This window comes from Chlorocebus sabaeus, chromosome 19, assembly GCF_047675955.1.
Source record: "Chlorocebus sabaeus isolate Y175 chromosome 19, mChlSab1.0.hap1, whole genome shotgun sequence".
Taxonomy (NCBI): Eukaryota; Metazoa; Chordata; class Mammalia; order Primates; family Cercopithecidae; genus Chlorocebus; species Chlorocebus sabaeus.
The window spans coordinates 13,660,993-13,688,200 of NC_132922.1; the positions used below are offsets into that span (position 1 = coordinate 13,660,993).

At 52.2% G+C, this 27,208-nt stretch overlaps 1 protein-coding gene across 2 annotated transcripts; it reads left to right on the forward strand.

Annotated features, from left to right (window-relative positions):
- The first annotated feature begins 288 nt into the window (after window positions 1-288).
- On the forward strand, window positions 289-10,670 carry SSTR3 (somatostatin receptor 3). 2 transcript variants are annotated; one of them, XM_007975694.3, is made up of 2 exons: window positions 289-3,003; window positions 7,042-10,670. In XM_007975694.3, the coding sequence occupies exon 2, from the start codon at window positions 7,078-7,080 to the stop codon at window positions 8,332-8,334; it is 1,257 nt and encodes a 418-aa protein (XP_007973885.2). In that variant the 5' UTR covers window positions 289-3,003; window positions 7,042-7,077; the 3' UTR covers window positions 8,335-10,670. The 2 variants fall into 2 exon arrangements, with proteins under 2 accessions (XP_007973885.2, XP_007973886.2); XM_007975695.3 differs by lacking the exon at window positions 289-3,003 and adding an exon at window positions 3,064-3,756.
- Window positions 10,671-27,208: the final 16,538 nt, after the last annotated feature.

Sequence of the window (27,208 nt, forward strand, 5' to 3'; positions counted from 1 at the left end):
GCGGTAGGGACTGTGGATTTTACTTGACAAGGAGCAGGTGGCCATAGGAAGGTCTCAAAGAGGCAGCTGGATGACTTATGTTTGTAATGGACTCATTCTCTCTGCTGAGTAGGGGGCGAGGGTGGAAGCAGCGGAGTGCAAGGCGACGGTCAGGTGCAGGAGGAAAAACCCTTCTTTACTGTCTTAGTGTCTCTGGCTGGGCTGAAGAATTAAACGGACATAAGGCAGATCAGCAGGAGAAAAACATACAGATTTTATTTGCATGTATGAGGGAGCCCCCTCCACCCCCGCCCAAATGACCAAGACCCAAAGAAGTGACTAGACATAAGGGCTTTTGTATCAGGTTGAAGAAAGAATGGCAATTGTGTAACTGGGAAGATAAGGGTTCAACGATTTGTTCTTACGGATTTCTTTTGGCCTCCACTCTCCTTATCCGGTAATAAGAATGTCTTTCTTCCTCCTAGCATAGGGAGGGCGTCTTTCACAGGGCATTTTAGCTCCTGCTTTCAGGAAGAAAAGGGGAGGTCAGAGCACCCTTTCTGCACCTGCTGTTTCTGAAGTGCCTTTAGTTCAAAGAAATCAATGTACCAGAGTGGCGTATTCTGGGGTGGCATGTCCTGAACCCCTTCAGTGGCCTGGCCCAGAAGGGAGCCTGTGGACGGAGAGCAGTGGAGGGGTTCCGGGCAGGAACAGCAAGGCTCGGTGCTGGGGAGGTGTGTGACTGGGGGCACGTTGACGAACATTTACTCCTTTAACCTTCACAAGAACCCCCGGGCCGGGCAGTCAGGGGTGTACACTGTACTGAAGGAGAAAACTGAAGTTCAAGTTCACTGCACGGCAGGGGCAGAGCTGGGGCTCAAACTCCCCTGTCCAGTCTTCAGCCCCTGTACCCCAACCTGCAGGAATAAGTGAATGGATACATGAGGCTGGCTGCGCCTAGGGCACAGAGGGGCGAGGGAAATCCACAGAGGAGGAGGCCCGCGCCGGCGGCAGACTCAAAGCTGCGGTGCCAGGTGGGTTGCAGGGGGAGAGCTTTTATTCTGAGGGCAGGGAGAAGCCATGGGTAGGGAAGGGTGGTCAGTGCCATGGAAAACCCACCCTTGACCCTGAGGACACGCTCCCAGGAGCCCACCCACACCTCATGAACTTGTACAGACCAAGACAATGGGAGGCTGAGACCTGGAGTAAGGGCCTTGCCCTGGGCACGTGGCCAACGGAGGGGCAGCGTTAAGAGACCAGGCCGGCTCCGGGTGGAAGCGGGTGTGTCCTACTGTGTGCTGCCGCATGCACGGTGGCACCTCTGGACGAATTCAACTTCCAGTTCTCTGCAGCCCCAGGTACCTAGTGACAAAGGAGGTCCAGCCCTGGTCCCAAGGAATGGCCTAGTTTGGAAAGCATCCTAGGTGGTGCCTGGCACATAGTAGGTGCTCAGCCAAGACACGTGTCCTTCTCCCTCCCGTCTCTGACTGTTCCTTTCCTTATCACTCCTGTGCTGAGGCAGGAATCAGCACAGGCTGGGGCACGGCATCCCAAGACAGCTGGGCCTGTGCTCAGGACCACAGGGCAGAGTCTCTTAGACCAGAGATCAGTAAATATGGCCCATGGGGCAAATCCCACACGCTGCCTGTTTTTGTGCAGCCTACGAGCTGAGAATGGTTTTTACGGATGACCATTTGCAATCAGTTTGATGAAACACTAACTCTAAACTCCAATTAAGCAAAATATGTTGCCTCTAAAAAGAACTCTATTCTTCTCATTAGTGGACCTGCATTACAAAACACTGGCCTGAATTATTATTACTCTATTTTGAGTTTTGTCAGTTAGAAAATAGTGAAAATCTGTTTTCTCCCGGCACAATGATTTTGCCCTCAAAGCCTGAAATATTGGTTCTCTACTCTGTCCTTCTATGCACCCTGCCTGGGGCTCTCCAGATTTAACCAATCCCAGGGCTAATGACCCCCACCCGGCCTCCCCGGTAGCCGGTGCTGGCTGTGGGCGGTGTGCCTGACTGCAGGGCTGGACTGTGGACTCTCCGGCTGGTCAGCCCCACACCCAGCCTTGCCTTGGGACACAGCTGTAGCCCCGGGGGACCTGTGCCGCAGTGGCCTCGGGGAGCTGCTCTGGCTACTGGCTGGCAGCCTCAGCTCCCCTGAGCACTGAGCACATTCTTTTCTCCAACTCCCTGCGGGAGCCAAGGCCAGCGGGCGTGGGTGGCTGAAATCTCCTCGGTAACAGGGTCTGCCCCCCTCCTGCTCCCTCGCTGGGCCTCCTCCCTTAACCTGCCCCCCACCCCCCACACCTGCTCTCTGGCCCTCGGCCCCTCCCTGCTTGCTCCCTCCTTTCGCGGGCTCCATGTCACCATCTGTGGCACAGTCCCTCTCTGTCACTCTCCCTGCCAACCCCTCGTTCTCCTTCCTCCCTCCTCCTCTCTATCCTGCCTCTCTCTGCATCTCTCCCTCTCACCCGTGTCTCCTCTCCTCTCTTTCCTCTTCGTCTTCTCCCTGTCACGCGTCTTTCATCACTCCCCCTCATTCTGCCTTTCCTCCTACTCACGGTCTCCTCTCCCTCTCTCTCTCTCTCCCCCTCCCTCTTTCTCTCTCTCTCCACCTCCTCCCGACCCCCTTTCCCCTCTATTTCTATTGGTTTGTGCGTCCCTTGTTCCCCTTTTCTCTTCTTTACCCTGGGAAGCTTCTCCCCCTCTATCCTTGCCCCTGCCCCCCCAGGATGTGTCCTGGAGATGGGGGGTGACGTACCAGGTGCTGGTTGGGAAGTCAGGGCCGGAGACCAGATGGGAGAGGCTCTGTGGACAGCCATGGCCGAGGGCCTGGGAGGGGACCTGAGCCCGCAAGCAGTCTAGAAGTGCGTGCAGCGTGGGGACCCCAGTTAGGAGTGCCCTCCTAACCAATCCCAGGGCTAATGACCCTGGGGACTGGGCAGGGAGAGGGGACAGCAGAATGATAACCAGCCTGGCGGCAAGGAGGGAAGCCCTCATCCCATGGGCAGGTAAGGAGGCTGGGGCCCGGACGATGTCCCGAAGGGTGGGGTCCCGGAAGCCCATCCTCTGTCCAGGATGAACTTGGGAGGCTGGGGCTGGGGAGGCAGAGGGTGGGGAGTCCCAGGGAGGCAGGAGGGAGGCCTTCCTATGACCTCCTGGTCGGCTACAGGGGCAGGGGTATTAGTCTCAGAATCTTGTGCTATGATTCCAGGATCTCGGAATCACAGAATCGCAGGCTGTTAGGGCTGGAGGGAGCCAGATGCGTCATGTCGTTGGCTTTCCCAGCTCACGTGGCAGCTCTCCTGAGCTCCCCCTCCATACCCGGCACTGTGCTTGGCACGCCTCCATTTAATCTCTGCAAACAACTCTGGGAAGTGGGTCCGCTTGTCTTCCATACGATGAAACTGAGATCCAGGGGGGATAAGTGACTTGCCCGAAGTCATACGACGAAACTGAGGTGCAGGGGGGAGAAGTGACTTGCCCGAGGTCACACAGCACTTTGGCGTCATCGCTGTGCAACAGAGCCCAAGGCCCCAGCCCTGGGCCTGTGGGGTGTGCTCCTGGGATAAGGCCCCAGGCCTAGGGTGCGAGTGAGTCAGTTGGCGCTGACAAGCATAAGCCAGGTCTCTTTGGGGAGAAGGCCCAAGGGTGTAGAGGAGAAGCAGAGAGTCAGGGCCCATTGCCCTGCACTCTTCAGGACTGTCACGGCCTTTGATTCTTCTCAGCCTGAGGCCTTCAGAGGAGCCAAGTGGGGCCAGGAGGTACTGATGGTTTACAAGTAGACAGAACTGAGTTCGAATTCTGGCTTCCCACTCTCCAGCTGGGTGACCCTGTGCTGCTTACTTAACCTCTCTGAGCCTCAACTTCTTCCCCTCTAAAAACTCTCCCTCTTGGGCTTCTTGAGGATCTCGTGATGTGAGTCTGAGGCTTGCATCTGGGGACAGTGTCCCACCTTGGAGCTCTCCTTGCTGAATTGCTTGGCTGTTCACATTTATGGCTGTTCTGGGTGATGTCCTAGGTTCTGGGGTTAAGAAATCAATCAGTCAGGGCCCCTGCATTCAAGAGCCAGTGTTCTAGCAAGTCAGAGATGGGCAAATGGAGAATGATTGGGGTACCTGGCCTCCCTGAATTATTAGGGCTGTGGGGCTCAAGGCAGCCACTCACCCTCTCTGTGCTGTCTCCTCCTGAACAGTCCTCCGAGGAGTCCGCCCCCAGCTTTCAGGCAAGCTTGTGCCAAAGATAAACCAGACAGGGAGGAAAAGTCCCTCCTTCCCAAGGATGAACTAGATCATGCACAGGATTCCAGCTCTTTAAAGAAAAGACGGCACCTCAATTGCAGGTCTGGCTTACGTGCTTGGAAAGCTGTAATTTCCCTGCTTCTGCTCCCTGGGCACCTCAAACTTTGACAGGGAAGACCAGCCGAGATAAAGGTGGAGACAGGGTTTTCCAGGAGGGGGCCAGGGGTTCTGGGAGGGGCGACTGCATTCCCTGGTACAAAGGAGGGTCTGGCTAGGCGTGCCGCGTTCCTGTCAGGACCATGTGTGTGTCAGCGCATGCACTTGTGGGTGCACAGACATGTGCTGGGCAGGCATGGGGGTGGGGCAACCTCAGAGCTTACCCCCAGTGGGCTACCCCAGGGGCATCTGTCCCTGAAGCCTGGAAATTAGGCCTGCCCAGCTCCTTGCTTCTCTCGCGAGCCTGGTGCTCCCCTCCCTCATCTAGCCCTGGCTTGTGATTGGCTGACCAGCACGGATGCTATAAAGAGGATCTGTGCACATCACAGGGCGGCAAGGTAGATGGTGACGCGGGTCCCCTGCCAAGGAGGCAGGGCTCTAAGGTTCCAGGTTCCACAATTCCAGGTCTAAGATGGACTCATTCTAGCATTCTGAAATTCTAACGTTCTGTGATTCAAGGGTACTGAGTCTAAAATCCTATGGCTGTAAGATTCTCTGACTGTTCTAAGAATTCAGAATTCTATTTTAAGATCTCTAAGGTCCATTAGCCTTTGAGTCCATGATCCTCATAGCTCAAAGCCCTGGGGGCAACTGGGAAAGTGGGATACCAGCTGGGTACTTGGGTGGGTGCCTTCCCAGGCCTGGCTTCAGTTTGCCAGCCTGTGGAATGGGCATACAGGTGGTCACTACAAATTTTTCTAGATTTGCCACTTCCTAGCTGTGGCCAGAACATGTGACCTCATGTTTGCTCCCCATCTGTGCAGTGGGGATGACAGTAGTGCCTCTCTCATAGGACACCATAGGATACTGCAGTTCACCGGCTTAGCCTGGCACCTGGCACAGTCAGGGCTCAGTGATGAGCAGCTGGCAGCCTGTTAGGATCCTCTAGCCCACTGTCTAGGTGCCCGTCCCTCAGTGCTGCTGTTCCAGGCCCAGGAGACCTGATGAGGGGTTGGGGAGAAGGATGGGTTGAGGACAGGTTGGGGGATGACCCAGGCTCAGAATCCTTCTCTTCTCCCAGCCCCAGGAACAGGGAGGAGATGCTCTGAGCCCAGCCAGCTTGGGATGCTTTTGGAGAAGCCATGGCCTAGGGGTTCCCTGCTACCCTTGACTTCACCCAGCCTGGCACTGTGAGCCCGCTGCAGCCCCAGGTCCTTGGGGCAAGGGTAGCCAGGCGTGCTCAGAGGTGTTTGTTTGGATTTGGGGTGCCTTTCCTTCCCAGAAGCTTTGCACCTCAACTGTGACGTCCGTATAGGGCAGTGCGGACCACAGCTCCCAGTGGAGGGAGGAACTGCAGGCCCAGTGTCAGGGATATTAGAAGAAGAGCTTCTCCTCTGAGAGATTTCTCTTCCCTTCAGGGTTTTCTGCAGGGAGAATCCGAGGGCAGCCAGGAGCCAGGGGATTGAGGGATAATTAGGAAGAAGGGGTACAGTGGGTGGTCCAGGCCCCAGAGGAGGCTCCTGCTTCCAGCCTGGCCCTGCCTGGGCCTCCTCCTGAGCGTGGCTTTCCGCAGTGGGTTCGGACATTCCCCCTTGGCATTGGAATTGGTCCACTCCAGGCTTCCTGGTTCATTTGATGCCTGACACTGAGGCAGAGCTTGTGCCTGTGGGAAAGCGACAGGGCGGAAAGCAGTGGGGAGGGTCCAAAGCTGGCTGGAGACTCCACATGGGAGGGGATCAGAGTCTTGCAGGGGAGCCCGGAGGAGCCCCAGCTTCTTACACGCAGGCATGGGATGAGAAAGACACTAAGAGAGTGCGTGGAGTGCAGTGGGGGCTCTTGCTTGTGCTGCAAATCCCTTCTGAAAATGTTCCCTTCTCCAGGCAGCTGGCCCCTCCAGCCAGGGGGCGGGGCTACTCTTGGATAGCATCTACTAAGTGAATTGTAAAGTTCTCCAACCCCAGCCGGCCGGCCGCTGGGGAGAAGGTGCCTCAACCACCTGCCCCCCAGGTTCCTAGCCAACCTTCCTGGGCAGGACCTTTGGGAGGGGCATAGTGGGATGGCCCAGGCTGATGGGGGGTGCTAAGGACTATGACTCCCAGGGGACGGGACACCCCAAGCCTGTGGTTCTTAACTCCATTTGGAACCTGAAGAATCTGATATTAACCTTCAACCGGAGTTTAGGGCGTTCATGGATCCTCTGAAGTTCATGTAGGGAGCGGGCTTCCAGGTGAAGGTCCTGTGATACGAAGCAGTGTTTTTCAGATGTCAGGACAAGACCTGTTGGTCTCGCCAGCAATGCAACCTACTTCACAGGGCCCTGCCAGCTGGGGCCTCACGTGTAGAAAGGAAGGGCAGGTATTGGTTGATGAAACTGTATGACTTCATGCCGCACACCACACCCTGTCTCCACGATGAAGAATGATCACCTCACCTCCCCGAGCCTCAGTTTCCTCATCTGAGAAAAGGGGATAACATGACTCAGCCTTGCGGTGCTGTGCAGGGTGAATGAGATGGTGCACTGCCCATCCTCTGAAATCTCTCAGACGATGGGAGGATGGGTGTGCAGCAGGTCCCCAGGTTCAGCGTGATGGGAGAGGGCAGCACAGAGAAAGCCATTCTCTGCCGTGACCGAGCTGTTTTTCCTGCCCCCAGGCAAATAGCTGACTGCTGACCAACCTCCCATCAGCCATGGACACGCTTCCTCCATCATCATCGGTGTCCACGACCTTAGAACCTGAGAATGCCTCCTTGGCCTGGCCCCCAGATGCCACCCTGGGCAACATGTCGGCGGCCCCAAGCCCCGCAGGGCTGGCTGTCAGTGGCGTTCTGATCCCCCTGGTCTACCTGGTGGTGTGTGTGGTGGGCCTGCTGGGTAACTCGCTGGTCATCTATGTGGTCCTGCGGCACACGGCCAGCCCTTCAGTCACCAACGTCTACATCCTCAACCTGGCACTGGCTGACGAGCTCTTCATGCTGGGCCTGCCCTTCCTGGCTGCCCAGAACGCCCTGTCCTACTGGCCCTTCGGCTCCCTCATGTGCCGCCTGGTCATGGCAGTGGATGGCATCAACCAGTTCACCAGCATCTTCTGCCTGACCGTCATGAGCGTGGACCGCTACCTGGCCGTGGTACATCCCACCCGCTCGGCCCGCTGGCGCACAGCTCCGGTGGCCCGCGTGGTCAGCGCGGCCGTGTGGGTGGCCTCAGCCGTGGTGGTGCTGCCCGTGGTGGTCTTCTCAGGAGTGCCCCGCGGCATGAGCACCTGCCATATGCAGTGGCCCGAGCCGGCAGCGGCCTGGCGAGCCGGCTTCATCATCTACACGGCCGCCCTGGGCTTCTTCGGGCCGCTGCTGGTCATCTGCCTCTGCTACCTGCTCATCGTGGTGAAGGTGCGCTCAGCCGGGCGCCGGGTGTGGGCGCCCTCGTGCCAGCGGCGACGCTCCGAGCGCAGGGTCACGCGCATGGTGGTGGCCGTGGTGGCGCTCTTCGTGCTCTGCTGGATGCCCTTCTACGTGCTCAACATCGTCAACGTGGTGTGCCCACTGCCCGAGGAGCCTGCCTTCTTTGGGCTCTACTTCCTGGTGGTGGCACTGCCCTACGCCAACAGCTGTGCCAACCCCATCCTTTATGGCTTCCTCTCCTACCGCTTCAAGCAGGGCTTCCGCAGGGTCCTGCTGCGGCCCTCCCGCCGCGTGTGCAGCCAGGAGCCCACTGTGGGGCCCCCGGAGAAGACTGAGGAAGAGGATGAGGAGGAGGAGGATGGGGAGGAGAGCAGGGAGGGGGGCAAGAGGAAGGAGATGAACGGCCGGGTCAGCCAGATCACACAGCCTGGCACCAGTGGACAGGAGCGGCCGCCCAGCAGAGTGGCCAGCAAGGAGCAGCAGCTCCTACCCCAAGAGGCCTCCACGGGGGAGAAGTCCAGCACCATGCGTATCAGCTACCTGTAGGGGCCTGGGGAAAGCCGGGGTGGCCCGAGGAAGGGGCAGAAGCCGTGGGTGTGCCTAGGGTGTACTTCCCAAGGTGCCACAGGCCCATGATAGGATGTTGAAGGGCCTGGGCTTTGATGCTGTTGCTGCCAGGACTTGCTGTGTGACCTCGGGTAGGTTGCTTCCAGTCTCTGGGCCTTGTTTTCTCCTCTGTGACTCAGGGATAGGAGTCATCAGCCTGGATGAGCTATGTCAGATGAGAGGTTTGGAGGGCACTACTGCTGGGCTGACCTTGCTGAGCGAGCAAAAGGTGGGTGCAGACTGGCCTCTCCCCGGGGCTGGAGTGTGTGGGGGCATCAACCTGAATCTTGACCCTCAGAGGGATAAACCAAGGCCAGGATTTCTTGGGCTCAGAGTCAGGGACACAGGAGCTGCTGGGGGCTGGGCTGGAAACCTAAACAGAAGAAAGCCTAACCTGGTGGGAGGCGTGGCGCAGAAATGATCAGGCCCCAGATCAGCTCCCTCCTCTCGACTGTGAAGCCTTGGACCAGCTCTGCTCCTCTCTAGGCCTCAGGCTTCACCCGGGGAAACCCCAACAACCTCCATGCCCTTCTGGCCCAGGCAGTCAATGCTGGAGATCCTGTGCTCCTGGGTGCGGAGAGAACAGGCGAATTTCCCAGGAAGCGAGTGAAGGCCAGCTTCAGGGTCTCTCACTGCCTGGGCTCTTTCAAGGCCCTGCATCTACTTTTGTACTTGTCATTTTGTATTCGTTTTCTTAAAGAGGGACCTCAAACTGCATAAGCTTAGGCCACCCAAAGCCTGGCTCCGCCCCTGCTGAGGTCAGCCACCGAATCCCCAAGGAAGCTCACGTTGGGTCTTACGGCTGGAGTAGGGGCTCCCGGGGGTTCCCAGGTCTTTGAGGGCTTCCAGGCACCTCCTTGTAGGAGGGGCCATTCCTGTTTCTCTCCTTGTGACCCATATTCTTCCCTCCTGGAGACTGAGGCAGAGACCCAGCCCATGGGGACTGGCATGGAAAGGCACAGTGTCTGCTGAAGAACGCTGTGAGGAGAAGGAAGAGGCAGGGAGAAGAGGAAGAGGAAGAAGAAGGAAGAGGAAGACAAGGGGGAAAGGGGAGGATGAGTGGGGGAAGGAGAAGCACAGATCTGTTTCCTGGAGCAGTCTTTGGCCTCCCTGGGCTGAGCTCAGTGGTAGCATCTGTGAACCTGAGTTGCCGACAACAGCCCCACCCAACCAGTACTGAGGGAAGGACACGATCAGGGTGGAACAGCCAGGGTGCAACGGCAAATGCACAGAGTACAGACGGGCACAGGGCCTGTGTCCCTGAGGGGCCTGAGAGTGCTGCCAAGAAGGGCTCAGGTCTTAATAAAGCCCTAGGGTGAAGCTGGCTACCAGGGACATCGGGAGGACCGGGGAGCCCCTGGTGGGTGGGGAGCAGGCCTCCCCATGCTCTATCATCCTGGAGACTACAGGTCGAGAGGCCCAGGAAAGACAAGAAGAGGTTGAAGTGGGACTGTGGAGGGGGACCACGGGGAGTAGCCATTATCCAAGGCTGGGCCTAGACTCTGTCCCAGAGATGGTCCCTCAGAGCTGTGGTGAGGCTGGCCCTGGGAGGGTGGGACCCCCGGTGAAATCCCTCCACTTCCCCACCCCCTGCAGAGGGCAGGGGTCCTCAGGGAAAGCACAGGAACCAGACTTTTGGAGACTTGGATCTTCAGCACACCTCAGGGTCCTGGGCTGGCATGGGCCTTCCGGGCCTCAATTTCCCCATCAACAAATGGAGATGAATCACAGCTTGGCTGCCTCCTGGGATCTAACAAGAAAATGAGTCATGTGAGGTAACTTCCAGGCTCACTGCAACGGGTAGGGTGGGGTGTATCAGATTATAAAGTGGGAGTACCCTCCTCACCCCCAGGCTTGGCCTATACCCCCCTCTCCTTCATCAAGTGGCCAGTCTGTGTCTGTCCTTTGGGGTGGTGACACTGTAGGCCATGAGAAATGGGCAGTCTGGGGGTCAGAGGCCAAGGGTCAGGGAGGCAGGGCTTGGGGAGAGAGTGAGACCCTCAGAGGAGAAGGAAGTTTATAAAACCACATTTTGTGTGGAGATGGAGGCTGGAGGCCCAGCCCTGGGACTTGGTCTGGGGTTCCTTGAGGAAGATCTGAGGGTCTGAGAGAGGAAGGATGCCCTGGCCTTCCGGCCTTCTCTGGCTGATCCTGCCTTCTTGCTGCCTAAGACAGGAGAGCAATGTCCTAGAAGGGTCCCCGGGAGGCCAGTTAGGAAACCCTTTGCTGCTTCTGTCTCTAGCTCTTGTCAATAAAGATGGTGACATCTGATAACAGCTGTGGCCTGGGCCAATTTATCTGCCAGACACTGTCTCCAGATGGGTGTGAATGTGCAGGTGTGTGTGGGCTCCGTGCACCCTGGCCTCTTCGGGTGTGACATCCCAGAGTCCAGGTCCTTCAGGGAACGTGGAAGGTACCCTTGATGGGGCTGAGCCCACATCCTTATAGACCTTGATCCAAAAGCAGTAGACGTCCTTTCTCCCTATTATCCAAATATTAGATTTCAGGGAAGAAAGTGGATTGGCTCCAACTAGGTCACATGATGGTCCCTTGGGCCAATCACCAAAGCCATGGAGATAGGGTGCCATGGTTGGCCGGGTGCAGGTCATGTGCCCATATTTCCAGCCAGAGAGAAGGTAGGGCACTGTGATGGACAATCTGGCCTGGCCCATGGGGCAGAGGTGGGTCAGGGACAGCCTACTAATGGCTAGGGGAGGTGGGCCAGGCACCAACAACCAACAGCACTTGGGTCTGGGTGTCTGTGGGGTTTGCTGTGTGTGGCTGCCTTTGCTGGGCGTGATATTGTATGTCCAGGTTTGTGTGAGCCCAGTGCAGGGTGCATAGTAGGTGGTCAGGACATCTCAGCTGCGTCCATGAGTGAATGTGCACTGGGGTGTGACATGCGGCCGGTGTGTAAGTGGTGGGAGCAGAGGAACTGCTGGGGCGCCAGTGTTGGGTGGGAGTGGCTGCCTGGGCAGGGTCCCTCGTCTGGTCCTGGCAGCCCTCGCTTCCCTACCACACTGGCTGTCCCCACCTGTGCATGCTCACGTGCAGTCTGTGTGTGTGTGTGCTTGTGCCCCACACACATGTGTCTGGCAGCCTTGTGTTCCCAGGGCCTGGCAGTGCTACCGTGGCCTTTCTTAGGAGTATCTGGAATGAATGAACAAACGGGGCCACTGCATGTCACAACTCCAGGGGGGGACTGTACACGCTGTGCCTCTAACTTCCTGTGAAGCTACAGCATGGTGCCTCTGAATAAATGAGTGATAAGGGATGGGGCTACTGAAGGAGCTTGTATAGGGTTTGGGGTTAGAATTTGTAGGCTAGGGGAGCCACTGGGGCTGTAGGGTGAGGGGAGGCTCTGCAGCTGTGAGCTGGAGCAGGGAGGGAGGAGCGATGATAACTCACCTTGCCCACTCCTCTCCTCCTCCTCCAGCCATTGAAGTTGCTCAGATCCGAGGCTTTACCTTGAACTTGTCTCTCAGAGGCGGTTGCCAGGCAACAGCCCTTGGCCACCAGGCTCTGGACCAGGACTTCCTGCGTCAGCATCAACATTATCAGAGGGGAGACAGGAACCCGCAAGGCCTGGGGCAGGAAAAACCACGGCCTCCAGATCTTTGGGATCCTCTTTACCTAGAAGGGGTGGGACAGGTGGAGGCCACGGACCCGTGGGAATTGACAGCCTGGACTCCACAGGACTCGACACAGAAGAAAACACAGCGAGAGGTTGGGCGCAGTGGCTCACACCTGTAATCCTAGCACTTTGGGAGGCTGAGGTGGGCGGATTGCTTGAGCTCAGGAGTTTGAGATCAGCCTGGGCAACATGGTGAAATTCCGTCTCTACCAAAAATACAAAAATTAGCCAGGCATGGTGGTGCATGCCTGTGGTTCCAGCTACTTGGGAGGCCGAGGTGGGAGGATCGCTTGAGCCTGGGAGGCAGAGGTTGCAGTGAGCTGAGATTGTGCCACTGGACTCCAGCCTGGATGACAGAGGGAGACCCTATCTCAAACAAAAAACAAAAACAAAAAACCACTCCAAACCAAAAAACAAAAAAAACCAAACAAAAACAAACAGAAACATCCAAAATCAAAAACCAAAGAACATGGCAAGAAGGCCAGGCTGTAGTGTGAGGGGCACCCCCGGAGCTGTGCAAGGCCACCATCCCGCCAAGGCCTCAGGGTACTCCCTGTCTCTGGCAGGCCCTGGTGAGCATCTCAGCGAGTCCGCCGGAAGGCTGAGGGAGAAATGTCTCCCTGAAAGTCATGGGGCCAAAGTCAGCACGCCTGGGTCCCAGGCCTCCCGCAGCAAACCTCCTGTGTGGCCTTGGGCCATTTATTTCACCTCTGCATGTAGTTCACTTAGCTAACAAAGGCTTTTCTGAGCACCAGCTATACGCAAGGCCCTGACATGCAGCCGGGGGCTGGTGCAGGCAAATGGACACGGGTCCTGCCCTCTCAGCACCCATAGGCAAGCACACAAGGAAGTGCAGCCCTATGGGGGCTCAGTGGGGAGGGAGAAGTGCAGCATGCTCTGAGGGTTGGGGGCTGGTGGGGGCTGCATCTAGAGTGGAAGTTTCAGCCTAAGTGTGCCAGGCAGAGGTATCGGCACGTGCTAAGGTCCTGAGCTAGGGAGAGGCAGTGAGTGAAAGAAAGGTAGCGAACAGTCCCCTTTTGAGGGACAGAGGCTGTGTCACACAGGGCTTCCTAGGGCATCTATTCCTGTTCAGGCTGAATTGTGTCCCCCCTAAAGTCCTATGTTGAAGTCCTAACCTCCACAGCCCCAGAATATGACCTTACCTGGAAATGGGGTCATTGCATTGTAGGTAGTGAAGAGGTCATACTGGAGCAGGGATGGCCCCTAATCCAATACGACTGGTGTCCTTAAGAAACGGGGAGGGCAGGCATGGTGGCTTATGCCTGTAATCCCAGCACTTTGGGTGGCCGAGGCGGGTGGATCATCTGAGGTCAGGAGTTTGAGGCCACCCTCGTCAACATGGCGAAACCCCGTCTCTACTAAAAATACAAAAATTAGTCAGGCATAGTGGCATGTGCCTGTAATCCCAGCTACTCTGGAGGCTGAGGTAGGAGAATCTGGGAGGCCTGAATCTGAGAGGCGGAGGTTGCAGTGAGCTGAGATCGCGCCACCGCCCTCCAGTCTGGGCAACACAGTGAAACTTCATCTCAAAAAAGAAAAAAAAAAAAAAAAAAGGTGCAGATTCAGACACAGACAGGCACCCAGGGAGACGCCATGTGAACATGAAGGTAAAGATCCAACAAGGTATCCGCAAGTCAAGGAAAGCCAATGATTGCCAGCACAGCAGAAGCTAGAAGCAAGCCTGAAACAGCTCCTCCTTCCCTTGCAGCCCTCAGAAGGAACTAACCTTGCTGAGGCGAAGCCTGGACTTCTGCCCCCAGAACTGTGAGACAATCAGTTTCTGTTGCTTAAGTCAGCCAGTGTGTGGTGCTTTGTTAAGGGAGGCCTAGCAAACTCTTAATTCCCACTCTTGCAAAATGGAAGTAAAGGCCCCTTCTCTCCTCGGTCTCCCAGAGGACCTATTAGGTTAACCCATTCATTCCTTCAAACTCTCCAATAAGAGCTTATTGGGTGGTTGCCAACTGCAAAAAGCTGAGGGCAGAGAAGTCCAGTAGAAGACCTTCCTGTCTTCTAGGAGCCAAGGAAGTGATGGCAAGAATAAGAGGTACAGGGAGTAATTCCTTTTTTTTTTTTTTTTGAGATGGAGTCTTGCTTTGTCACCAGGCTGGAGTGCAGTGGTGGGATCTTGGCTCACTGCAACCTCTGCCTCCTGGGTTCAAGAGATTCCCCTGCCTCAGCCTCCCAAGTAGCTGGGACTACAGGCACGCGCCACCACACCTGGCTAACTGTTTGTATTTTAGTAGAGATGGGGTTTCACCATGTTGGCCAGGATGGTCTTGAACTCCTGACCTGATGATCCGCCTGCCTCGGCCTCCCAAAGTGCTGGGATTACAGGCGTGAACCACCTCACCCAGCCCAGAGAGCAATTCTTAAGCACACGGACTCTGGAAGTGCCTGGGCTTGAATCCCAGCTCATCTTCACTAGTTGTTTGATTTTTAGCCAATTAATTAACCTCTCTGTGCCTTAATTTTCTCCTCTCTGAGATGAGCGGGAGAGCAACTGTCCCCATTGCTAGGAAGTTTAAATGAGTTAATATTTGTAACAGCATAGGACAGTGGCTGGCACACCATATATACTGTGTGTGACACAGGCATGAGAAGCGCTCCAACAGCAGCAAGAATTCCTCTGCGGTGGGGGCGAAAGTGTCCCAGATTATAGTCCAGATCAGTGCAAAGAGAGAACCAGAGCGTGTCCACAGGGAAGGCATGGACCTTCCGGGTCCTGACGACATCTCTGACACGAATTTTACCCCTGAAGACAGTAGGGCCCAGGATGGTCATGTGACTTGCCCAGGGTTACGGCACCGGGAGCCAGACCCCAAACACGGTTTTCCCAGGCCCTAGTCCAGGGCCCATAGTCTAAAAACAAAACTATGAAAATGGAGGCTGAGTGGACAGGAGTGATGCTAGGGGTGGGGAGAGCTCTGAGGCCACTGGTGTCCCTGGTGGCCACTGGCCATGGCAGACAACACCCCCCGGGGAAGACCCAACAGGCAGAGGGCAGCCCAGGCCCCATGGGGACTTGGTTCTTCCTCGGAATCCCAGCAGGCCTCCAGTAAGCCTCATAGCAGCATGCACCACACCGAGGGGTGAATAATGGGCACACATGAGGGCACACGCGTGTGCGGAGGGTGAGACAAGCCTTCACTTTCTCATAGGCTCAAAAAAAGTGGCTGGGCCAGCTGGGCACAGTGACTCATGCCTGTAATCCCAGCACTTTGGGAGGCCGAGGCGGGCGGATCACGAGGTCAGGAGATCGAGAGCATCCTGGCTAACACAGTGAAACCTCATCTTTACTGAAAATACAAAAAATTAGCCGGGCGTGGTGGCACGCACCTGTAGTCTCAGCTACTCGGGAGGCTGAGGCAGGAGAATCGCTTGAACAGAGGCGGAGGTTGCAGTGATCAGAGAACATGCCACTGCACTCCAGCCTGGATGACACAATGAGACTCTGTCTAAAAAAAAAAAAAAAAGGTGCCTGGGCCACACTCAGGGTCCTCCGGGGTTCCAGACACCTCAGGTTCTGGCTCACACTCTCCTGGAGCCCACCTCCTCTGTCACCATCTTACAGGTGGAGAAACTGAGGCCTACGGTGGGGGTGGGGTGTATTGGAGCCCAGCAGGGGAAGAGCTGGGATGTGGCCTCTCCTCCCTTCTGTCCGCTTTAAAGGACAGCAAATGTGTCAATATTTGCTCAGGGGAACTGCTGGCTCAACAGGCCCCAGTGCCTGCCTGGTCTCTCGCTCTGTAAGATCAGGGGTTGCCTCTGAGCTCCAGCCAGGATCCTGCGCCTGCTCTTCAGAAGGGACGGGTTCTCCCTGCTGGGCCGTATCAAACGGCAGCTACCAGAGGGAGAACGGAACAAACGCACGATGCCCGTTACGTGGGCGGCAGTGGCAGGTGAGCCCCTGGCCACGCAATCGGGTTTGAACCCAGCGCCACTACCTCTTAGCGCTGAGTGCCTTTGAGCCAGCCTCAGAACCTCTCGTAGACTCAGTTTCCTCATCCGGAAAATGGGCTCCCACGCCCATCTCAAAGGCCGGTCGCAGGGCTGCGGGGACAGCTGGCGGATGGCTCTGTGCTCCCCAGGCCCGGCAGGGGGCGCCACAGGTCCTCAGGCCTCGCCCAGTCGCCGCGTGGTATCCGCACCGCAGCTCCGCTCGGCTGGACTCGTCTCTATTCGGCGATACTTGGCTCCACTCGGCCAGGCTCGGCTCTGCTCGGCTGTATTCGGCAACACTCGGCCAGACTCGGCCTTGTTCGGATCTGCTCGGCTTCACCCCAAGCCGGAAGCGCAAAGGCACTTTCCCGGCGCTGCTGCGGCCCCGCCCTCCTGGCGCGAGGCCCGGGGTTGTAGGCCAAGAGAGGAGGGTCCTTGGCCTTTGGGCCCTTGGCGCTGTCGTGGTTGTGGGGGGGTCCTGCTTGCCTGGGCCCTGGGCTATGCAGAGGGAGCCACGAGCCAGAGCTTGAGGCCGAAGCGGGTGGAGAGGGAGGGATTCCTCGAGCCTGGCGTGGGGGCGTCGTTCCCCTTCCTTTTGCAGGGAGAAAGGGAGAGGTTGGCGCCAGCCACACGCTCCAACATGCTGGCTCTGCCGCTGGTCGGTCTGTCGTGTCCGGGGAGGAAGTTGCTGCCCCTCAGTGTCCCTGAGTCTCGGTTTCACCTCCATCAATCAGTATGTTTCCCGCTGGGGCAGAGGGCCTGGCGCGGTGCTGGCGCTCTCCAGACTCAGTTTCCCCTTTTGTAAAACATGTCAGCCCGCCCAACTCCGCTGAACACCTTTGGGATCCGACGTCCTGAAAGCCCAGGATGGGGAACCTGGGTCCGGAGAGCGAAACTTTCCCGGCCCCTGGGCGGGTCAACGTGGGGAATTCGGTAGAACCAGAGGAAGCTGGTTTGTGTGTGTGTGTGTGGGACCGGGGGCGGGGGGCGGGGGGCGGTGCTGCGGGGACTGCGGGGGTTTGGAGGAAGAAGCGAGTGCATGGGCGCCCTGGCCTGCCCCAAATTTCCCTGAGGGGACGGGCTGGTGGGACAGCCGGGGGCGGGGAGCGTCACAGGTTCCCGGGCGCGGGGGGGGGGGGGGGGGGGGAGGGGGGGGCTCTGCCCAGCAGGAGGCGCTGGCGTCTTCCTTTGTTGAAATTGATCTCTGCGCCTGAACAATTAGATCTATGCCTACATAGCGGACGCCAGGAATCATCATGTTTACTGTCCTGTCTCCTTTTTTGACAGGCACACATTTTATTTTTTAAATACATGAAGCACGCGGTGCTTTGTAAGCGCTGACTGAATGTGCTTATTTTCACACCCTCTCCTGACCCTGGGCTAGAACGTGGGCGAGTGCAGGATGGCGGTCAGGGGCTTGGCTCGTGGTCAGTATGTGCCTCATCTATCTCGCCTGTAAAATGGACAGATGAGGTAACACATGTGCCCGTCTCAGAGCATTGTTGGAAGGATTAGAGGAGTCAAGATGTGGAAGGCCCACAGAACGGGTGGGGCAGAAAAGCCAGCTTCTGGGGGCAGGGGAAAGGGTGGGGGGTGGCTGGGGAAACAGGGTCCATATCCTGGGTTTCTGCATTGGGGTTACTCCTTTGCTGCGGGGGGTGATAGCAGGGTGATGAGAGCCACCCTGGGCCTGCACTCCTCCTGGTCATGCTGTTGTCCTGGGTTCCAGGGTGCCTGGGAAAGGGCACACAGCTTTACTGATGGGTGGCCAGTGGGGAGCGTCCCCACTGGGCATTCCACCAGTGGGCTCTGATGGTCCTGTCCTCCCCATGTTAATCTGGCCCAGGGACACCAAGACTGCGAGAGGTAAACTTGCCCAAGGTCACACAGCTAGGAGGGGGAGCTGAGTCATCACCCAGGTTTGTCTGCCCCAGGGCTGGAGCTCTGTCTCCAGGCCACCTGACCAGCTGAGGAGATTGTCAGAAAGGCTGGGACACCAACGGATGACGCACAAATGGAGGAATTTTCAGGCCTGGTCAAAGCTAGTGGGAGGGAAAATATTGAAGTGTAATATTCCAGAGTTCTCTCTTGTCTGCTCTGACTCCTGCCAGCTGCCCCGCACCTAGAGGGACAGGAGGCTCTTCTCTGAGGCATTGCATGGCCAGGAGCCAAATGAGCTGGCCCCAGAACCTGGTGAATTGCCTGGCTTTTCAGACCTCAGCCTCCTCACCTGTGAAGTGGGTTGAGCAGCTCTTCTCTGCAGAGGAGCTGTTGAGGGGGGTATGGAACACTGCCAGGCACACAGCTGGCCCTTGACAAAACCATTCCTGTGTCCCCAGCCTGTTTCTCTCCAAGTCCCACTGATCGTTCTCTCCATCCCCGTTTCCTCAGAAGTTCAGGTTTTCTAAGCCCGAAGGCTTGGAGCCAGCCAGGAGCTGTCTCCCTCTCCAGTGCTGCCGACTCAACTCTTTTCCTTTAGAAGCTGCAGGGAGGGAGGCTCCCCTTGGCATCCTCCCTCTGCAGCCCTGGCTCTGTGCCCTGGGAATGCTGCCTGGGGCAGGGCCACGTAGAGGGCAGGGCCAGTGCAGGCCTTTGGGTGTTCCCAGCAGCCAAAGTCCTTTAGTCTGCTTTCCTTTGTGCCCCCTTGCACCCCTGAATGGACGACTTGGGGGATTCCAAGTCGGTTTGGGAGGGGTGACAGCACAAGGCTGGAGGTTGGGAGAGTCTGGCTGTCATCCCAGCTTGGACTCCAGTCTGCTACGTGACCTTTGGGCCAAAGATAAATCCTCCCTGGGCCACAGTGTCCCTGCTGGTCAGATGAAAGAATCAGATGAGATAATCTCTGAGGATCTTTCCAGGCTTCATATTCTTTTGTTTGATTATCCCCCAAGTAAATTGGAAATTGGAGGCTCAAGGATGAGCCCTGGTCGAGGATGCATAGCCCAGGGGCTGTCCCATCCTCCACACTTTGCCCAGCTGTGAGTGGGGACTGGGATTTAGCACCTGAAGCCCCAGATTTAAATATATCCTCCCCAACCCTACCAGGGTCCCCGCACTCCTGCACCTCCCTCTTGCCGAGATGGCCCTGATCGGCACGCTTTGTTACCCGCCCATGCCCAAGCCCCAAGGGAACTCCATCAGGTTGGAGAGTCTTCTGTTCTGTAGGGGGCTTTATTCTTGTCTACCAGCTATGTGACCTTGGGCAAGTCACTTCAGTTGCCTGACCCCAGCTCCCTAGGACTAGTTGAAGTAATGAATATAAACACCCTTTGGGGACCAAAAGCCCCGAGAGAGATGAGACCTGGCGCAGGCAGTAAGTCCTCAACAAATGTAGAATAGGAGGATGCAGTAAACAAGCTGGCCAAAACCCACCAAATCCCTTGGTGGAGGGCAAGGGACATTTGAGAGTCTTTATACAGGAGTCTCGGGCCCCAGGAAGCCAGGGCAGAGAGTCTTTGCCAAACTTCCCCCTGCCTAACAAGAAGGGAACTGAGGCAGGACGCTGCCCAGACCCAGAGGCACACAGGCTGCTGTCCTATGAACTTGTTGGGGGTCATTTCCACATGGGAATAGTTCTAGAAGACCAGGATGAGTCAGTAACAATGGCAGAATTCCAGTCAGAGGAAGAAGACTTTGGTGTAGCTGGGGCTGGAGCATGGGGGAGCGACTTGGCTGCTGCCCTGGCCCTGTGTCAGAGGTGTTAGAACCAGAGCGACTCCATCTTGAATAGGGGCTGGGTAAAATGGGGCTCAGACCTGCTGGGCTGCATTTCCAGGAGGTTAGGCGTTTTTAGTCACAGGATGAGATGGGAGTCGGCAGGACTGATATCACAAGATACAGGTCATAAATACCCTGCTGATAAACAGGATGTGGTAAACAAGCCAGCCAAAACACACTAAATCCAAGATGGTGATGAAAGTTGACCTCTGGTCATCCTCACTGCTCATTATACACTAATTATAATGCATTTGCATGCTAAAAGACACCCTACCAGCACCAAGACGGTTTACAAATGCCATGGCAATGTCCAGAAATTACCTTATACAGTCTAAAAGCGAGAGGAACTCTCAGTGCTGGGGAAATCTCCTTTTTCTTGGAAAACTGATTAATAATCCACCTTTTATTTAGCATATAATCAAGAAATAACCATAAAAACAGCCAGCCAGCAGCCCTCAGGGGTGGTCTGTCTATGGAGTAGCCATTCTTTTGTTTCGTTACTTCTCTATAAACTCGCTTTCACTTTACGCTGTGGACTCACCTCAAATTCTTTCTTGTGCGAGTCCAGGAACCCTCTCTTGGGGTCTGGATTGGGACCCCTTTCCAGTACCATTTTTCTGGTGAACCACAAAGGGACAGTACCAGAGAAACCCCCCAACCCAAAGGAGAAAGACCACAGCCCCAGTTGGCCGACTTTGAGTAAGTGAGGGGTATTTTATCCTGGCTAATGTATAGATTGGGGTGAGGGTCCCTCCTAAGAAATAGGGGGTTAAAGGTCCCTCTTAGTAAAGGGCAAGGATGCTTGTCAGAAACTGGGTTGGAGGCCCAACTGAAGAAGGTTGGAGTCCTTCCTAAGATCTAGGGAGGTAGAGATCCCCCTCGGTAAAGTCCCTTGGTAAGGAGAAATGGATTAGGCACTACGGGATGTTAACCACTATTCTCTTTGGATTAATCTACCTTGCACTGTTTGCTGACAGATGTGGGTGACAGGATTAAGCATGTACAGGATCATGGGACATAGGGAGCTTTCTTCTCCCCAAAGGGGGAAACTTTAGAGATGACCAGATTGCTGGAAAAGCTACCTTTGCCACTGACAAACGACCTCCTGAACTATTGATTCAGTGTCAATGGAATGGGTACCTTTGGCCTCCCTGAGCTCCTCGGCTTCTCTACCCCCTGGCAGACAATGCTTTTCTTCCTCTCTCGTTTCTCTTTTCTATCTTTTCTGTCACTCAGGGTGACTGTCCACTCTTCCATCTTGCCCAGACACCACATATTGAAACTCCTGGTTGGAGGGCATTCCACCTCACTTGGAGTGGATCAAAGATGACAAGGGCCATTGGGAGCAAGTTTGAGTCTTGCCAGGTTGATGTTGGGCACTGAGTGGGGTGGCTAGTGTCCTGAAATGGAAAATGTTAATTTGGTTTCCCCATGCAGCCTGTTGGACAGCATCTTACAAAATTAAGAGGCTTCTGCCTGTGGTTCCATGAAATGGAAAAAGATGATTTTCTTTTGTAACGTGGCTTGGCCCCCATAGCAATGGCACAGTAAGCAGGGCCATCAAAGCCACAGAGAGAAAGGGAACCCAGAAACCTGGCATGCTGACAAAGGGTAGGAATTTCTTACCAGTCAGGCTTCTGGCCTCTCTTTGTGCAAACTGGTTGAATAAATGATAACAATCACTGTTTGTCTCTCCTGCAAGGAATTTCATTAATATGAAAAAGGATTCATGGGGGCTAGTCTTAAGCTTTAGAGAATCTGGTGTACTTTGTGCCATGAATTTTTCTTTCTGTGTCAATCTGTCATAAAAAGAGGTACTATAGGATAGAATGTGGGCCTAGGACCCCTATAAGCCCATTATTCAAGTTGGCCTAGCAAACTGGTCAGTTACAAACTTTGTGGCAAGTCCCTGAAACAAAAACTAGATGTTTCTGTCTTGTCTTTTTTTATGTCCTTGGGAGTTTAACCTTGTGATCATGTGGGAGTACTTTCTCTTAGTCTCCACCATCCAGAGGACAGGAAATTGGGGGTTCATGTGATAGCCCTGAAAATTATCCTGAGCTGTTAAAAGCCTTTGCAAACTTGAAATTGGCTTCTCTAGGCTCCTTCCAGTAAAAACAAAAACCGTCCAGTGCCGTGGCTCAGTGGCTAAGGATTTGTCTTTTTCACAGTGGGGACCCAGGTTCAGTTCCCATCTTAGGGAATGAGTCCTTTCTGGTTTAATATCTATGTGACCTTTGCCATTTGTTGATTCTCTTCCCCTCTATAAACAGCTTCTGACTTCTCGTTTGAATTTTCCTTTCTCTGAGCTACCCTTTGAGCTACGCTTGGCGATTCTAGATCTCGTAAAAACTGCTTATCACCTCTCTGAAAATACCTTGTATACCTGGATTAAGTGATAACCTTAGTTGAGGCTTACCAGTTTCACCTGGGAGGTTACTGTTGGTGAAGTTCAAAAGTCAGAAATATTGCCTGTGTGTCCTGGCTAGAGTCTGGTAACAAGATTTGGTTAAAAGTCAGCTTAATTAAAAATGGATGTCCAAGCTATACATTTATTTAAAAGGCCTTTATGCTTTTTTTTCTCTTCTTGGGTCTTAGTTTTCTGAAAAAAGTTTTTCTTTTCAGTCGACTGAATTTCTTTCACCATTTTGTCTTCTTCTCACTCTTGATGCCGCACCTGAGAGGACCTAAGATAAATTTTAATAGCCTGGGACTTGTCGGTAAAAATAGGAGGTGCCACAGACCCTGTTTTGGGAGAAACCTCTGTTCTCCTCATGGATCCCCAGGAATTGAAAGCAAATAGCCCACCCTTAAAATCTAAGGCTCCGCTCTGCTTTGTACTGTGTTATCTGACAGTTTTGACTTTCAGGGATATCAGAAATTACTCTGCATTGTAAGAGAGCTTTTAGCCTAGCTCTGTAATAACTAGGTGGGAAATAATACTTTTAGGGGTGGCTAATGGCAGTTCTGGGGGGATACTTGGCTCTTTGCACATTTGGATCAGTAAAGCGTACTCTTGGCCACCTAGAAAGTATGGAACCATCCCCACCCTCCATTGAAAGATAAGACTGCCATGGGGGATGGGCTGATTCCCTCTCTTTAGGATCCAGGATCCAGTATGAAAATGAGACCCTTTGTTTTGGAGATCTGTTTTGCCTTCTAGCTGTGCCTGCTTATTAGGCCTTAGAAACTGCAGGCTTTCCTGGCACTGTTTCTTGAAGGGCTCCACCCTGAAGTCAGTAATCCAATTCATAAACTTAAAAATTGGCAACTGAAAAATCTTACAACTACTGGATCTTCTGTCTGTCTGTGTATTTATATATGTTGTCTGTGTGATGTTGATATATGAAAGGGCTCTGATTAATTGGCTTAAAAATAATAAGTACTTAGATCAAATATTTTGTCAGAAAAATAGAAACATTAATGCCTTTTGGTTCACATGACTTTAATAATCTTTGGGAAATAAAGACACTTTTAAAGATTATTGGTAAAATTAAAATATCTTCAAACTTTAGACATTTGGTCTAAATTAGGCAGGTCAGATATTAGGTTTGCTAAATGCTTCAAGGTCATAAACTGCATCATTGACTTTTGAAAATTGCCCAGCTTACCTGCTTTGGGGCCATTAGATTCTAGATAAGGCCTGGGGACTTGTCGAGTTAGCCATGCCCCCAGCTATGCTGGAAAGAGTCAGACCTTATCTGCACTTCTGCCTGGTGTCCTAGGCTCCACACCTGGAACGTAATTAAAACCACTTACTTACCAAGTTTTTCACCAAAAATAAAAGTTGTTAAGAGTTAACATTGTAACGTATGTAATTGAGACTACTGGAAAAACAGTTTTATATGCAAGGTGTGTAAGGAAAGTAGAATATGCTTTTGGTAAGAAGATTATGAGAAAGCATGGGAATGTGGATTTTCCCCCCCTACTTTAGAGGGTTAAAGGATTGTTTCAAGTTAGGTTGGATAAAGCTTGAGCAAGTTGTGGAAGGTTTGTGAAAGATTAATCTTGTAAAAGAAATTCTGTGTGAACCTATTGGCTTAAATTAAAGGGATATTATTCAGTTTTTTCATAAATTAAATATGGAATAAAAGTATAACAAGGTTTTCTTAGAGCACTGGTGTACTCTTTAACAAGAAAATTGTAAAGAGCTATAAAAGGTTTATGAGAATCTTACCTCATGGTCAAACATTAAAATTGGTAAGGCTTTATTATGAATTGGGTTTGACATTAATAGTATACAAATGCAAAGGTAAAATTTGGCTTTCTCTCTTGGACAAGTTTTTCATGTAATATTGAAAAATAATTAAAGATTTTTGTTTGCCTTTTGAATAAGCTATAGAAAAAAGAAAGGAAACAAAAGAGACAGTTTTTATTGGAAAGCAAAGTCTTCCTTTTATCAGTGAGTAAAGGTTTTTGCCTTTAAAAACATCTTTGAGTTATCATTTTGGCCAAATAAATGGCTTATGGTGACCTGGGATGCTATTTTGTAGTATCAAATGTTTTAAATTTTTGATATTTGACAAACTTTCCAAAATCACATTCTAAGTTATGTCTTTTTCTAACCTGATTAGTCCTTTAGATACTAGGTCCCCTAAAGTCCAAAAATGACATATTTGGTTTATTTGGTACATTAAAATAATACAGGGAGCATTGTCAAATATGAAATTGTGTTTGGCTTTCTTTGGGCTGTGTTTATATAAATATGTTATTAGTATGTGTTCCAAAATTATGGGAAACTCCAATAATTCTGATATGAACATTATCAATAGTAATGTTCATTATCAATAATAATTATAATTGTTATGCTAAGTTATTATGTGCCACAGAGGTATCCAAATTTCCTAGTCAATGATATTAATGGTTTAACCATGGCTGCCCTAAGCCTTTTTGTCATCCATAGACAATTGTTGTCTTGTTTTTATTCTCTTCAAAAGGTGGTTTATAATCAGCCTTAGAACTTTAATGAGTACTCTTACATGCAGAGAGAAAGAAAACAGCATCCAAGACTCTCCTGGAAAACTAACATGTATATATCAAGCAAAACAGGAATTAATTGCATAGACTGAACTAATAAAAGACTGAAATAATCTTTTATGACTGTTTGCTTAAAATGTTGTTGATCTTTCTGTTTTGTTTTTCAGAGTAAAGAAACCCCCACTTCTTTAGCTATTTACAGCTTTTAACAATTGAGTAAAGTATGCTCCTATAAGAATTATAAAACAAAGTTTTGTCCAAAAACAAAATTTGGAATATATTTTTTTCTCTCTACCTGATTTCTCCAGAATTTGGAAACTATTTGTGAGTGTTCTTAACTTATGGCAATATAGTTATTTGCATAAGTGCAGTAAGAACCTGTTTTTCCTTCTTTCTTCTGTTTTTTTTTTTTTTTTGTAACAGGACATAATTGGAGAAACTGGTTATTTAACAAGGGTTTGACTGGAATGGCATGCTTTCAAATGTAAATAGACTTCTTTAAGGAATTAAAGTTGACTAAGAGAGCCAATAAAAGCCCCTTGGAAAAACTGGTTTCGTACCTTGTGTCCCTGTATGGGGTTCCTGACCTGTGGTAAGTAAAGAATGTAACTTTCTGACAGGCCCAGGAGCCCCAAGTTATCTTGGGACCTCAAGAGGAGAGGAATTTATCTAACTTATACAGGTACTTGCAGGCATAGGTAAATCCATGGCTGGGCTCAAAGCTTTAAAACATCTAATCAAAGATACCTTATGAAACAAAGCCAATTTTAAAAGGAGCCTATATGGCAAATAATTATATTTGCTGCATTTTATGCAAATAATGAAGCCAAGTATAATGAGACTAAAGCTTATTTTGCAAATAAATTGGTCCTACAATAATTTTTTTTTTTAAATGGGAGATTGGAGAGAGAAAAACAATGTTTCAAAAAATATGGTACACCTGTCATTAGATTCTAGTCTTATCCATTGTTTTTGAGTTTTTTCCTGCAATTTAGATTGACCTTCCTCCTTTCTGTGAACCAAACAGTTATCTCTTGACTGTTTCTCATCAGAAACAAGAGGGATGGATAACATAAAAATCTGGAGCAGTATCTAATTCTGGGCATGTATTGGAATCATCTAGCAACTCCATATCAGCTCGTCTAGCAATTCCTGTGACTAAGAATGCCTAACCTCCTGGGAATGCAACCCAGTAGGTCTCAGCCTCATTTTACCCAGTAAGTCAATACTAATTGGCATTCTTGCCCAGTTTATGGAAAACCTTCTTATTTGGTTTACTTGGGAACATTTTACTTATTTTACTTTGCTGTTGTAGAATATATTGCTATTATACTCTTTGTGTAAGAATGCAAGATAAACTTACTCAATGCTTTCTTAAATTGAACACATATTAATCTTCCAGATATCACCTTTTGTTAGGACTCAGAGTTATGAATAACTCTGAACATACCAACATTTTCTTACTGAGTTCCTCTTTGCACCAAACACAAGAGACTGTAATAGTTAGACAGGAATATTATCGCCCCTATTCAGGCTGAAGAAGTTACAGAAGATGGATCTTCGTCCCTCTATAACCCTTAAGATTAAGGGTTCCCTCGTAAAAGAGAGTAGGGAAATATGTCAGAGGTGTTTGAAATAGGGCAACCCCATCTTGAATAGGGACTCGGTAAAATGAGGCTGAGCCCTGCCAGGCTGCATTCCCAGGTCAGGCATTCTTAGTCACAGGAAGAGACAGGAAGTTGGCAGGACTGTTATCACAAGATACAGGTCATCAAGACCCTGCTGATAAACAGTATGTGGTAAACAAACCAGCCAAAACCTGCCAAATCTAAGATTGTAATGAAAGTGACATCTGGTCATCCTTATTGCTCATTATATGTTAATTATAATGCATTAGCATGCTAAAAGACACTTCTACCAGCACCAAGACAGTTTACAAATACCATGGCAATGTCTGGAAATTATCCTATATGGTCTAAAAGTGGGAGGAACCCTCAGTTTCAGGAAATCCCCACCCCTTTCCTGGAAAACTCATGAATAATCCACCCCTTGTTTAGCATATGATCAAGAAATAACTATAAAAATGGCCAACTAGCAGTGCTTGGGGGTGCTCTGCCTATGGAGTAGCCATTCTTTTGTTTTTTTTTGCTTCTCTAATAAACTTGCTTTCAGTTTGCTCTGTGGACTTGCCCCAAATTCTTTATGGTGCAAGATCCAAGAATCGTCCCTTGGGTTCTGGATCAGGACCCCTCTCTGGTAACAGTTGCATGATACCTGAGGAGGTCAGCCTGGTCATTCCCCCAACAAACATGGGTTAAGCCCTCCCATGTGCCTGGCACAAAGGGGGCTGAGGACTGCAGTTCTGGAACACCTAGGCTCTGAGAGGCGATGTGACTGTGGTAGCAGGGCCAGGATTCTAGCCTGTGGCTGGAGGGCCAACACCTGCACCTTCTCTGCTACCCACCCTGCCTCTATGACTCAGAGCAATTGAGCACTTTAGCTCAGGTTGGACTCAGGGCTGCCTCC